The sequence below is a fragment of the Rhipicephalus microplus genome, chromosome X, assembly GCF_043290135.1.
Source record: "Rhipicephalus microplus isolate Deutch F79 chromosome X, USDA_Rmic, whole genome shotgun sequence".
Taxonomy (NCBI): Eukaryota; Metazoa; Arthropoda; class Arachnida; order Ixodida; family Ixodidae; genus Rhipicephalus; species Rhipicephalus microplus.
This window is the reverse complement of record NC_134710.1, coordinates 368,970,841-368,984,912: the sequence shown is the minus strand read 5'-3', so window position 1 is coordinate 368,984,912 and position 14,072 is coordinate 368,970,841. Positions and strand designations below refer to the sequence as shown.

Here is a 14,072-nt window from a genome sequence, read left to right as displayed (position 1 = left end):
AAAGAAAGGTGAAAAGCCAGTAGTGGTTTGAGGGGCGGTGTTATATGCGTAGGTGACGAAGGGTAGAATGTCATTCCAATTTGTGTGATCGGCGCGGCGACGTACTTGGAAAGCATGTCGCCGAGCGTACGGTTGAAGCATTCCGTGAGGCCATTCGTCTGCAGGTGGTAAGCAGCAGTTTTGCGGTGAACAACGTTGCACTCTTCGAGAATGGCTTCGACGACTTCAGACAGGAAGACGCGGCCTCGATCACTGGCAGTTCCTGAGGTGGACCGTGTCGCAGCATGAATCGTTGGAGCAGGAAGGAGGCCACATCGCTCGCTGTAGTTTCGGCGTATCGCGTGAGGTGGGCCACAGCAACAATGGCCCAGCTGTTACCAGCTGACGTTAGTGGAAGTGGCCCATACAAATCGATGCCAACGCGCCCAAACGGCCTGGCAGGGCAAGGTATAGGTTGCAGACCTACCGGCGACAGTCGCGTTGAAGTTTTGCGGCGCTGACATTCTATGCAGGAGCGAACGAATTTCTGCACGTAGCGGTACATGCCGCGCCAAAAGTACCGCTGGCGAATGCGGCGGTAAGTCTTCGATACCCCGGAGTGCGCACATTGCGGATCAGAATGAAAGAATTCGCATATGTCAGAGCGCAGACTGCGAGGTATGACTAGTAGCCACTGGCGGCCGTCACCCTTGTAATTGCGTCGGTGGAGGAGGTCGTCGCAAACGGCGAAATGGTGGGCTTGACGACGCAACGCGCGAGTGGATGGAGTGGATGGATCAGTCAGCAAGTCTATCAGTGAGGCAATCCATTGATCCTTGCGCTGTTCAGTAGCAGTGGCATGAATGCTAATCGAAGAAATGGCAAGGTGAAACACTGGGTTGTTGGCATTGTCGTCAGGCAAGGGAGAGCGCGACAGGGCATCGGCGTCAGCATGTTGCCTTCCATTGCGGTACAGCACGCGGATGTCATAGTCTTGCAGGCGAAGTGCCCACCGGGCGAGACGGCCTGAGGGATCTTTCAATGACGACAACCAGCATAGTGCGTGGTGGTCGGTGACGACATCAAATGGGCGACCATACAAATAAGGTCGGAACTTTGCAAGGGCCCAGACGATTGCCAAACATTCTTTCTCGATGACTGTGTAATTAGTCTCGGCTTTAGTAAGCGTACGGCTCGCGTACGCCACGACATATTCCGGGAACCCTGGTTTGCGCTGCGCAAGGACAGCGCCGAGGCCGACACCACTGGCATCCGTGTGTACCTCTGTAGGGGCCCTAGGGTCGTAGTGGCGGAGTATGGGAGGCGACGTCAACAAACGACGAAGTGTTCTGAAAGCGTCGTCGCACTGTGATGACCACGAATGGAGAGGCCCGTTACTTCCGAGAAGCTTCGTCCGCGGCGATATGATAGTCGCGAAGTTTCGAATGAAGCGCCGAAAGTAGGAACACAGTCCTACGAAACTGCGCAGTTCCTTGACGGATGTCGGCTTAGGAAACTCGGTCACGGCTCGAAGCTTGGCTGGATCAGGGAGAATTCCGTCCTTGGACACGACGTAGCCGAGTATTGTCAGCTGCCGAGCTGCAAATTGGCACTTCTTTAGGTTCAGTTGCAGACTGGCGTTGCTCAGACGCGTTAAAACATGCCGAAGGCGTTGAAGATGCGTCGAGAAGTCAGGAGCGAAAACAACGACGTCATCGAGGTAGCACAGGCACGTGTGCCATTTCAGGTCACGCAGAACTGTATCCATCATGCGCTCAAAGGTGGCGGGCGCACTGCACAGCCCAAACGGCATAACATTGAACTCGTACAAGCCGTCGGGGGTGACAAAAGTGGTCTTCGGTCGAGCGTCCTCAGCCATAGGTACTTGCCAGTACCCTGAGCGCAAATCGAGGGATGAAAAGAATTCTGCTCCTTGCAGGCTGTCAATCGCGTCATCTACCCGCGGTAGTGGATACACGTCCTTATGAGTGATCTTGTTGAGGCGTCGGTAGTCCACACAGAACCGCACAGAACCGTCCTTCTTCGTGACGAGAACGACAGGAGACGCCCAGGGGCTGCTAGAGGGGCGAATAACATCGCGGCGAAGCATGTCGTCGACTTTCTCATTGATTACACGGCGTTCTGTGGGAGATACGCGATATGGACGTTGCCGCAGCGGTGGCTGTGCGCCTGTGTCGATGCGATGCGTAACGGTGGATGTGCGGCCGAGAGAAGGTTGAGCGACATCAAAAGAAGAGCGGAATTCTTCCAACAGGCTCAAAAGCTGGGAACGCTGGCCCTGCGTAAGGTCGTCGGGTAAGCAGGGACCGAATATATAATCGGATGATGAAGCAGATGTCGAAACAGCACCAAGCGTACAGGAACTTGAGCAGTGCAGGTCATCGGGTTGATCCATAACTTGCGCGTCTTCGATGGGTTCCACGCTGCCGAGACATTCCCCTCGCACCAACGTAACGCTGTACGGAGATGAGTTCACAACGAAAATAGTGGTACTGCCGTGAGTGAGTTGCACGGTCGCGAAAGGAACCAGCAAGCTTTTTCTTATGAAAACACGATGAGGTGGCGAGAGGAGTGCAGCGGTGCCAGAAAGGCTTGCGCAGTAGAGCGACACCGCAACGGACGAGTTTGCAGGCACTTGAGTGTCGTCTCTGACGAGTACCTTGCTTGCAGCGGATAGACTGTCGGCCGGCGTCAAAGCAGAGAATGGCGTGAGTTCTATTTCTGCTGGTGCGCAATGAATGACGGCGTCGTGGCGGGAGAGAAAATCCCATCCTACGATGACGTCGTGAGAGCATGACGAAATTATGATGAATTCGACCACATACATCACGTCCTGAATCATAAGGCGGGCTGTGCACATCGCCGTAGGGTGAATGCTTTGGGCGCTGGCTGTACGGAGGGAGAGCCCACAAAGCGGCGTGGTCACTTTGCGCAGTAATCGGCTAAGTTTTTCGTCCATCACGGATACGGCGGCTCCAGTATCTACAAGGGCAGATGCACGAACGCCATCCACAAGCACGTCTATCACGTTCGATGGGCTTTCCTGAGGGCTTCCACAGTTCGACAGCGTCGCAGCCCTTGCCTCGTGGACTGCGACGACTAGTTTTCCTGGTCGCCCTCGAGTGGACGTGGCCGCATTGGCGACAGTGAGCGACGTCGTGGAGATGGTGAACAGCGGGTAGACGGAACTTGGCGGGACGACGGTGACATAAGCGGCGGTTGGTCATAAGAGCAGCTTGACTGGCTGGGAAAGTTGGAGGCGACCTGCGGTTGCTGCACACGATTGCAATAGCGTGCTACATGACCGACGCAGCCACAAGCAAAGTAGATGGGGCGATTGTCAGCAGTGCGCCATTGGTTTGCGGGTCGCATCCATGTCGCAGAACGCGATTGGCGAGCCGGCTGCTGATATGAGTGCATGGTAGGCGGCACTCGGGGCACGTGGGTGACGCCGGCGTATGTAGGCGAGACAGTTTCTCCAAAGGCCTGGGGCCTCACGACGGTTTCGGTGTAATTTAGGGGAACAGTCGCAGAAATCGGTGGGGGCGGCCTGGCAACAACTTGGGCGTAGCTGAGTGGCACAGATGCAGGAGGCGGCTGGTGGTATTCAGGGACGACCTCCGCGATTTTCTGCTGAATGGCTCGGCAGAGTGGAGGTAGAAGTGTACTTGATGGCTGTTGAGCATGTTGTGGGGAAGCAAAAGCCAGTAGAGAGACCTGGCGGGCAACTTCCTCACGCACGAACGACTTGATTTCGGCGAGCAAGGTTGCGTGGTCAGGAACTGCTGACAAGGCCGAGAGATCAGCATCACGTGGTGGCGGTCGACGGGTCATCAAGCGCTGCCGCCGCAGCTCGTTGTAACTTTGGCATAACGTAATGACTTCTGCCACAGTGTGGGGGTTCTTTCCCAGAAGCATGGTGAAGGCATCGTCGGCGATGCCTTTTAGAACATGCGTGATTTTGTCAGCTTCTGACATGTTCAGGTAGACTTTCTTGCACAAGTCAAGGATGTCCTCGATATAACTTGTGAAGGACTCGCCGGTCTGCTGGGCTCGTTCACGTAAACGCTGTTCAGCTTGCAGCTTACGAACGGCTGGGTGGTCGAACACGTCGACGACAGCGGTTTTAAAAGCGGACCATGTCGGGAAATCAGATGCGTGGTTGTTGTACCACATGCCGGCCACACCCGCGAGATAGAAAAACAGGTTGCCCAGTTTACCTGCCTCGTCCCAATGGTTGGGGACGCTCACGCGTTCGTACATGGCCGGCCAGTCCTCGACGTCGGTGCCATCCGCTCCGGTGAAGACAGGAGGGTCGCGGATGCGGGGTACACCGGGACATGGCGTCGGCGTAGGAAGAAGCGTTTGCTGGGCGGCGTCTTGGTGCATGGTTGGAGGCACGGTACGGGATCGAAGCTCCGGTACGGGATCGAAGCTTTCCAGAGGCGTTGATCAAGCAAACAGCAAATGCTAGATAATGTGCTGCCACCTGTGAGGCATACTCCGACTCTTTATGCCTCCGAGATGGCAAGCGCACGACGTGTATCTTGAAGGCCATGTGACTCTTGCTTTAGATAAAAAACCTGTATGTACTATTCGCACGCGCGCGTGCGTGTGTGTATGTTTGCCATGTGTGAGATATTGTGAAAAACGTGGCTCGACTATACAGAAGAGCGCCGTTCGAGCACAGGAAAGTAGTTACACTGCACAGTCACTATATATACGTCGCGCTTGCGCGCACGCGCATTTTTGTGCGTATGCGTGTGTGCATGTGTGTGTATGTGTGCAACAAAAGATATTAATATATATGCACTTAGCGGTTTAAGGGTGCACTAGGGGCCGGATTTCGCTATCGCGTTCAACTCTTAAAGGTGAAGCTTAAGGGCCCCCCAATGTTTTTCTCTGCCACCAGTTAGTGTATATTTCAGAACGCCATATCTGTGGCGGAAATGCGTCAGCGGAGCTGTGGAGCACCATGGCATAAAATATTTCCGTGTAAAAACTAAGAACATTCCTGAACTGGCAAAACATTTCTACCTGGCGCGGAGACAATATACCCACCACCACACAGAAAAGTAAGCAGACCTCAAGCTCTGACACTCAGGCTTCATCAAGTCGGGGCGTACCCTAACCCCGCGCTATTGCACAAGAGTTTTACCGAAATACAGCGAACTAATACACGTTCCTTCAGGAATGATATAGCTAATTTAGAACACATATTCTGGCGGTGCCTCTCGTTACGCGGTGGTGAAGTTATCACGCCTTCCAAATGGGAGCGTGCTCTTACCAGCTCCGAACTCGAACAACAGTTATGGGCAGTCCAACGGGCCTGCGACGCAACAGAGAGAATTAATCTTCCTGTTTCGACGTGGTAGCGGCCCGCAACTTGCTTAAGGGCATTCCGAAGGACCTAATAAAGTTCCTACATACATTCATCTATCCATTCATCCATCCACAGTTCACTCATCGTATACCTACAGGCGTACAACCTTACACGACGAAATACCGCAACGTTAAAACAACAATAAGAAACACTGCAGATAGTGCGTAAAACCCTCATGTAGTATTATATAGTATACAGAGCTTCACTTCGTGTTATCTCTCCTCTTTTGTATGGGACGCCTTTACGCCACTTCGTTCACGTGCACCCAAGCAAGTGCACCCACAAAACAATTTAAATAGTATTCATTATGTAAGCAATAACAAAAACGTGTTGATGTCTTATGAAGAGTGCCCGATAGATTCCCCATACACACACAGGATAAAACAGCCAAGCGATCCAACACAGCTATAGCGTCCCACGGGCTTCAACACTCTTTTTATGCATCCGCATGCTCTGCTCGTATTTTCTACGTATATGTATGCGGAACACCGCCGATAGCGCACACAGTGTGTTCAAGCAGCGCTCTCTTTCGTCATCGCGTGTGTACATATATATCTTACCGGGATCGTTTAGGGATGCTATTCGTGACGGGCAGAGTATACACCGGACCCCACCAATCTGCTTCGATCCCGCCCCTGCACCGACGTCTTGACGTGTGCTGCTGGCTCTTTTTAAGCCGCGTTAAACACCTGGCGTTAATTGCCCGCGGTACATCTTCACGCATCGTTAGACTTCGTTGCGCGAGGGTACTGGCTCTTCGTTTTGTCTCTCTCTCTCTCTCTTTGCTACTTTGTTTTTAAGAAAATGCTCGCGAAACTTTCACAAGTCAGCATCTGTCTCTATTTTTTTTTTTTGCCCGTGACTTGACTTGCGCCGCACGCACAGCATGGTTTTAGACGCATGGATGGTTTCCATGGCTTGGCCCCGGTGGTGAACGCCCGCGCTTGTCTTTGTCGCGAACAGATGTGCTCGTATGCGTTGATTACTGGTGCATGCGTGCCGGATGACTATTAGAAGCAGTCTTAAACCACGTGGACGAATTCACTCACGCCAAGTACTGTAAGATTCACGGTGTATTACATGCAGTGGACGAGTTAAATCTGTTCACTCTCTCTACTAAGTATGCAGGGGCAGTGAGCATTACGCAAGCCAACAGACAACGCATGGTTCCCTCGGGGATCGCTGCTTATACGCACAGAACATTCTGATGGAATTGCGGGAATCGATCGCATGCGAAGCAGTCAGCGAGGAGTTGCTTCCGTACTTCGCTGTTTTCAAACAAGCGTTACAAGGCGTATCGAGTGTTCGTGTAAAGGGAGTAGTTGTGTGCCTATATCGTCGACATACCATGTACGTCGACTGTGTACATTGGGGCCTCGGTAGTTTATGCCACGTTTGAGCACAAGTGTCTATACTTTTTTTAGCCAAGTGCACATGACACGCTGATGTGTTTGTCATAACCAGCGTTCATTGGCGGGGACGAACAACGGGGACGAACAACGTTTGACGATAGTATATGAATATATACGTATAATGTTTATTACATTGCCATAAGGATGGTAGTTAACACTGCAGTCACAGTTAAGGTTAGACATACACCATCACAGATTATGTTAGACAACGATCATCTCAACTGCTCATGTAACACACTTAATTCGGCTCACCACGTGATTGCTGACTGGGGTTCATTGCGGCATGTTTGTCGGCGAAATTGCCTGCTCCCCCCCCCCCCCCCCCAAAAAAAAAGAGAGAGAAAAGAGACCGTTTGTCTTTATTTTGCTTAATCCACACAGCTGTCTCAAAAAATGACCTGCCACGGAAGCTTAGCATGGAAGCCATCATGCCGCTCAGCTCCAATGCGCAGGTTCGATACCCGGCCATGGCTGTCACATTTAGATGGAGCCAACTGCAAAGAACACACGTGTGCTTATACCCACATGCCCGCGAGAGAAGTTCAGGTCATGAAAATTAACCTGAAGTCCCCTAACACAGCACGCTAAATGGTACTATATCGTGGTTGTTACACGCAATACTCAGCATTAAGTATTATTGGCTTTTAACATTTTTGTTTACTTTTGCAGGTTTCTTCCCCTGTGGTGCATAGGCGGGTACACACACACACACACACACACACACACACACACACACACACACACACACACACACACACACACACACACACACACACACACACACACACACACACACACACACACACACAACACAGGAAGGCAGACCATGAACTAAGAGCTGACGTAGATACATACATACATACATACATAATACATACATACATACATACATACATGCATACATACATACACATATACATACAGATAGATAGATAGATAGATAGATAGATAGATAGATAGATAGATAGATAGATAGATAGATAGATAGGAAGTGTAAAAGTGCCTTTCATCCACTGAGAAATTATTGCAATTGAAAACGTGGCACGATTCGTTGAAGAAGACGTGGTTGAGAGATAGATCTCGTAAGCCATATGGATTCATGCATTTACCGTGAGAAATAGGGAGATGTTGCGTGACTTATCAGCGTGCCAACTGCAATGAAGACGAGAACTACAATGTCACGCATCGTCTGATATACGTTGACAACAGTCTTGCGTTTGTCCGTTTAAAAGGGGGGGGGGGGGGGGCATACAATGCTTGCAAGGCTGCCTGCTGTGAACACGTTTATAGCATAATATTGAACTAATATACTAAAACATACGGAGTGTTTCCTGTAACCATAACCAATTTAGGATAAAACGCGTTTTGTCAAGTTGTAGAGGTCACTACAAAACGACCAATTTACTAATTTATTTTGTGTGTGTGTGTGTGTGGCAACGTGAAGTAGCACTCAATATCAGTTGGAACACGCTGGCTGTGGTTAAAGAGACCACACACCTTAACAACGACACCGACAAACGTTACATTCGTTCAGATACTTTACCGATAATTGAGAAAGTTTAATTTACGAATATTTTTTTGACATGCAGGTGCCACTTTGAGGTGTTGGCGCCATCTTGCGCACAGACAGCGTGTCATAAATCATACTGAGCGCGACAGTGCACCCCATGTGGTGGCAGTTATTTTTTTCCCCCCAGCGTTTAAAGAAAGCCTGCGAAATATGCAATAAAATCACGGGTCTGCGCTTACGCACTGCCATGGCGAAATGAGTGAGGCCCGTGTGAGTATATAAATTTTGGTGCACGTTGAAGAATCCGAGGTGGTCTAAAATTCCGGGGCCCTCCACTATATATACGCCATCCCTCGTATATCACATCGTGGTTTTGGGACGTAAAGACCTAACAATAATTATTTTACGTGACATGTCATACTGCAGAACTCTAAAGCGTGCTTCAAGCGTGCTTCAAGGACCGTCCCATCGCTTATATATACGACGGCGCTTCCTTGCCTTGTGCTGCCATGGAAAATGCTGGCGCACTGAGAAACTGATGCGTCGAGCCACGGCCGTTCATTCAGCACATGGGCCTTGCTTGAAGCATGTTTAAGATCGCTGCAGTACGGTTGCGCGCGAGTGCAGTACTCTTACTGTAGTGCACTTTCATGACGACGCCCACACGTCAGTCTTTATTTTTTTGTTCCAGTGCTCTCGGGAAACGGGCATCGCGCATACGTAATTGCACTCCGCCTCTCTCTCCATTACGACTTTCGGCAAATCTATATGTCCAAGAAACAGTTTCGTTGCGATGCCTTGAACAGCCCCAATGAAGAGATACCATTCTTATAGTTTGCATAGCGTTAATCACGTCGGAGTAAACGACACGGAAAAAAGTCAGTTTTTCGGAGTACGCGCTTAAATACCGCTTCGGCGCAAGCCGGCCGGCTGAGAGTTCATCGCCGATAAGCGTTCGCGTGTCGGTAGGCCCCGCAGGCGGGCACACATGCACATGCTACCTTGTGGAGCCAGTGGAGCGAAGAAAGAGAGGTGGGCGTGTTCGGTGACAGCCCGCTTGGCAGGCAGGCACATCAGACTCATTTTATCTTTCTTCTTCTTCTTCTCAATCCTCTTTAGGGCGTCCATTAAGGCGGTGTCGGCAGCAAGCGTGCGGGCGAGCATCTGTCACCGCGCGCCAGATGCGGGACGAGGATCGCGCGCGGAGACGACAGCGGCACGCGTCGCCGGCAGCTTTTGGCCGTCGTCTTCCGACTCTCGATCGAGCCTTTTCTGAACCCGCCCAACGGCGCGCTTGAGTTCCTCCGGATCGGAAGGGCCGCGCCATTCGCGTGCTGTCACCGTGCGCTATACATACGCACCGACTCCGACGACGCTGCTGCCGCGGCGGAGAGTTCTGCAACCACGCCTGCTGACGTGGACGCTGCTCGCCATCCCCTTTGTCCAACGACTGAGGCCTGAATGCACTATCGGTTAATGAATGCACTATCACTTGTTCAGGACCTCATCGTGCAAGGTGGGAAATGAAGTTTACCGCTCAGCACGTGCGAGGACGTTCCCTTGAGTGTATGTGGCACGGTCGCGGAAGTTGCATTTTACGTAGAACTTTATACATACCTCCGTATTCGCAAACGCTCCTCGACTCGACTTTCACCCTTCACTTGACAGAGTTGAGCACTGTGCCACAGCTCGGCTCGAAATGACGCTGCGCTACTCAAGAACCGCAGCAGATTATCGCTGATATGCAGTGAATTGCCGTGCCTATAGACGACTCTCTCATGGGCTTTCTCAAGGGAAGGTGAAGTGTTGAGTGAAGGAACGTTCTAGAATACGGGGGATATTGTCGTCCATAGTTCCTTGAAGGGGCCACTGTGACCTGCTCCGGATTGTTGTGAGCGTGAGTGAGCAACGTTTCTCGAAAGCGCGCGTTTCAAGGTAAACAACAACCTTAGTTCTATAAACACTTCAAAAATCGAAGCTTCTCTCGTTGAGTGGAAATTGACGTTTATGACAATGCGCAGCAGTTCTTGAAACGTTTTCTTTTTTTATGCTTCTTCTAATCTGCTGCTCAACTTTCATCAGCAATGTTGCAATTCTCTGCATGAGTAGGAAGTTCAGCAGAATATCCATGTCGGCCTTCGACTTTCCACTATTAGAACGTGCTAACCATATCCCGAATTTTGCGAAAGCTCATCACGCAATCGTGATGATATCGGTTGCCGTCCTATTAGCAGTTTGCAGAAATGATTGAATCACGTCGTTATTCTGTTTTTTTTTTTTCCTTGTTCGTTACGCCAACTTGATATGCCCATATCCCTTTCTTTTCCATAGTAGGACCAACTCATTCTCACGGTCAATGAACAGATCGGTGCTCACAACACTTATTCACCATCTCTTCTTCCTCGTAAAGCCACGTGCTGATCATGCGTCCAGTCGACCGTGTACTCTTCACAAAAGGGGTAGCCGTGGATTTCGTGCGCGCTTTCTTGTGGTACGATTCGGGCGCCCTTTCCCTGTTTCCGAAATTCCCTTCCAGCTTTTCTTTATGCCGCCGGCGCGTGCCACTAAAAGCTCAACGACGCAACGCATGACTCGTCGTTTCACGAGGACCCTCGGCACGGACCCCGCGCGACTCACGACCGCAGGCCGGCCGTGAAACCCGAGTTCCGGCGCAGCGCTTCCGGCCGAGCGTTCACGTATAGCCAATGGGTGCGGGAAGGGCACTTGCCAGGGCAAACAGAGCTCGACTGTCTCTTCTTGCGTGCAGTGTCGCGAGGCCCGACTTTCCAGCCATGCTTTCGTGGAGGCCAATGTTGACGCTGTAGATTGGGACGACCTCCATGTTATTAGCAGTCTGGCCTACAGGGAACGAATCAGTACCTGTCGTGTTTTTTTGTAAGAACAATCGGAGTGTGGTTGAGGCCTGCTTGCAGGCCGTAGTGGTAATTGTATATTGAAAATCATCATCAATTCATGCATTACCACAGGTAGTTTTTTTTAATTCTTCCTTTCTTCTCTCTTTTATTATGAAGAACACTAAAAGCTTTTCTGGTCTAACATTAGTAAAGTAGTAGTGAGTATGTATATGTCACAGGGTGTACGTTTTCATTATCGTGTTATACTTGTCTGCCAGCTTACGGTATCGTGACGTTTTTATGTAGTTGAGATGGTATGCAGAGATGTGCACATGTGTGGACATAAGTTGAGTATCCCAAAATTTAGGGTGAGATAGAGTCTTTGACAGGCCCACCGCAGTGGTGTAGCGGTTACAATGCTCGTCTGCTCCCGAAGGTCGCCGGTTCACTCTTTCCACTACAGCATGCCTCGCAATCATATCTCGGTTTTGGCACACAAAAGCCGAGGTATTATTATATCACATAATTTAACTGGTGTGTAGAAAATTCGGTCACTTGGCAAATGGGAACGAAAACAGAACATTTATAGTGGCAAACCATGAAACCACGAAATTTGCGTATTTCACGAGGGACATTGACAATAAAAAAAGCTCACAATTCAACAGGTTATTAAATGAGAAACGCATGGACAGAGGCAATTTTAAAACGCGTACTCACTATATCTGTTTGCTAGCAAAACTGAAACGAAAAGAGAACAAAACTAAAATTGGTACAGTGCTGAATGAGTAAATAAATAAGTATACACGAAGAGACTGCACGCCTCGGTGGCTCACCAAAAAATATTAAAGGGCAAGCGGAGTAAGAGAAAGGAAAAGCGACTGATCATGCATATATGTAACAAGGGAACATGTAGGTCAGACCTCTTACAGTTTCATTGATAACCGGAGTTAATAGCCCCGCCGAGGTGGTCTAGTGGCTAAGGTACTCGGCTGCTGACCCGCAGGTCGCGGGATCGAATCCCAGCTGTGGCGGCTGCATTTCCGATGGAGGCGGAAATGTTGTAGGCCTCTGTGCTCAGATTTGGGTGCACAATAAAGAACCCCAGGTGGTCAAAATTTCTGGAGCCCTCCAATAAGGCGTCTCTCACAATCATACGGTGGTCTTGGGACATTAAACCCCACATATCAATCGGAGTTAATACCCTTACGAAAAGTCACAGCTTTGCCGCAAAGACTAAGCAAGGAACGCGATAGCAACAAATTGGATGGTCATGAATAGCAAGTAGATCGAAACGTGCCTCGCGTTTCTCACGCACAAATGACGCATGAAACGTGCTCACAGGTTCAAATGAACGCGAATAAGCGTCTCAGATTAGATTTGTGGGGTTTGACGTCCCAAAACCACCATATGATTATGAGAGACGCCGTAGTGGAGGGCTCCGGAAATTTTGACCACCTGGGGTTCTTTAACGTGCACCCAAATCTGAGTACACGGGCCTACAACATTTCCGCCTCCATCGGAAATGCAGCCGCCGCAGCCGGGATTTGAACCCGCGACCTGCGGGTAATAAGCGTCTCAGTTGCTACTTCGCTGTGTCTGAAAGCGTGACCTTTTCGCAAACGAAGACTGTGCTACGAATGCAGTGACCTTTATGCGACCGGTAACTACAACACAATCCTTCTGGTGAAAGCCCAAGGCCAGCCAAGATGTACGATTGTCTCCTGTCCCCACCGCGAGATAAGCGGACGCGTTAGGTCCACCTTGCCGCCTCTCCACGGGGCAAAGTACGCGTGAGAGAGAGAGCGTGTGCTGCCGCGTCGTGACGATGTGGTGACGCGCGCTCATTGCACCATCTTGCTGGTCATGCTGAAAACACGACAGTTCGCCCCGAGATGCCCGTCACCAGTGGTAAGTCGTAGATATAAATAGCTTGCAGTTTGAACGTTGCAGGAGGTGCTCCTTCGTGGCTCAGTGGCTAACGCCTCACACTCACAATTCAGAGGTTTAACGTTTGATTCCACGCGTCGGAATAATTTTATGGATTATTTGTCTTTCTTGCATTTTCATATATATAGATACGTATAGATATACGGTGAGTGACGCCGACGCCGGCAGCAGAATCCAGCCGAGAGTGTCCATATAATTGCTATCGCAATAATATAGCTGGTAACATTGAGTAGACCGTGCACCTAGTAACCATCTAGTAACATTGGTAACCGTATATGAACATTTCCGCTTAGTAACAATAGGTAATAGACCGTCTGAAGGCTTCTTTTTTACGATAGTATAAAGTTCTTATTATGTAGACCACCTGAAGGCCTCTTTCTTGCTATGTATAAAAGGTATAATATGTAGACCGCCTGAAGGCCGCCTTTAACTACTGTATAAAGACTATATTACTTAGGCTGTCTAAAGGCGTGCTTCTTACTGTTATATCAAAACTACATTACGTAGACCACCTAAGGGCCTGTTACTTACTGACGTATAAAGACTATTGTAAATACATGCCCTAAAGCCTCATTTATACGTACATTTTAAAGCTTATCTTGAAAAAAATATTTACCTTTGGCTAAGTATAAAACGTTATAGAACATTTACCCTCCTCCCATTTCACCTGTCCCAAAATAAGTATGGCTTGCTATTTACACGCACGCGCACAAATATCGAAGTTATAAATTCAATATATACAAGGAGTATATAATTAATATAGCACAAATAAGTGCACACGCTACAAAGTGCTAGTGCCCTACGTACGAGTCCAGAAGCCGACGGCGTACCATTCGTTTTTTTTTTTTATCAACAGTGCTCACAAACTCTATGATGAACAGCCAGTTGATTGATTAATATGTGAGGTTTGATGTTCCTAAACCAACATATGATTATGAGAGATACCGTAGTGGAGGGCTCCGTAA

At 49.6% G+C, this 14,072-nt stretch overlaps 1 protein-coding gene across 1 annotated transcript in view; it reads right to left on the bottom strand.

Moving 5' to 3' along the window:
* Window positions 1-9,433, bottom strand: part of LOC119161949 (uncharacterized) — a 57,500-nt gene extending 48,067 nt beyond the window's left edge. Inside the window, exon 1 of the mRNA XM_037414441.2 lies at window positions 9,307-9,433. Within this exon, the coding sequence (XP_037270338.2) occupies window positions 9,307-9,433 (127 nt within the window). The remainder of the gene's footprint in view (window positions 1-9,306) is intronic.
* Between the last annotated feature and the right edge of the window lie 4,639 nt (window positions 9,434-14,072).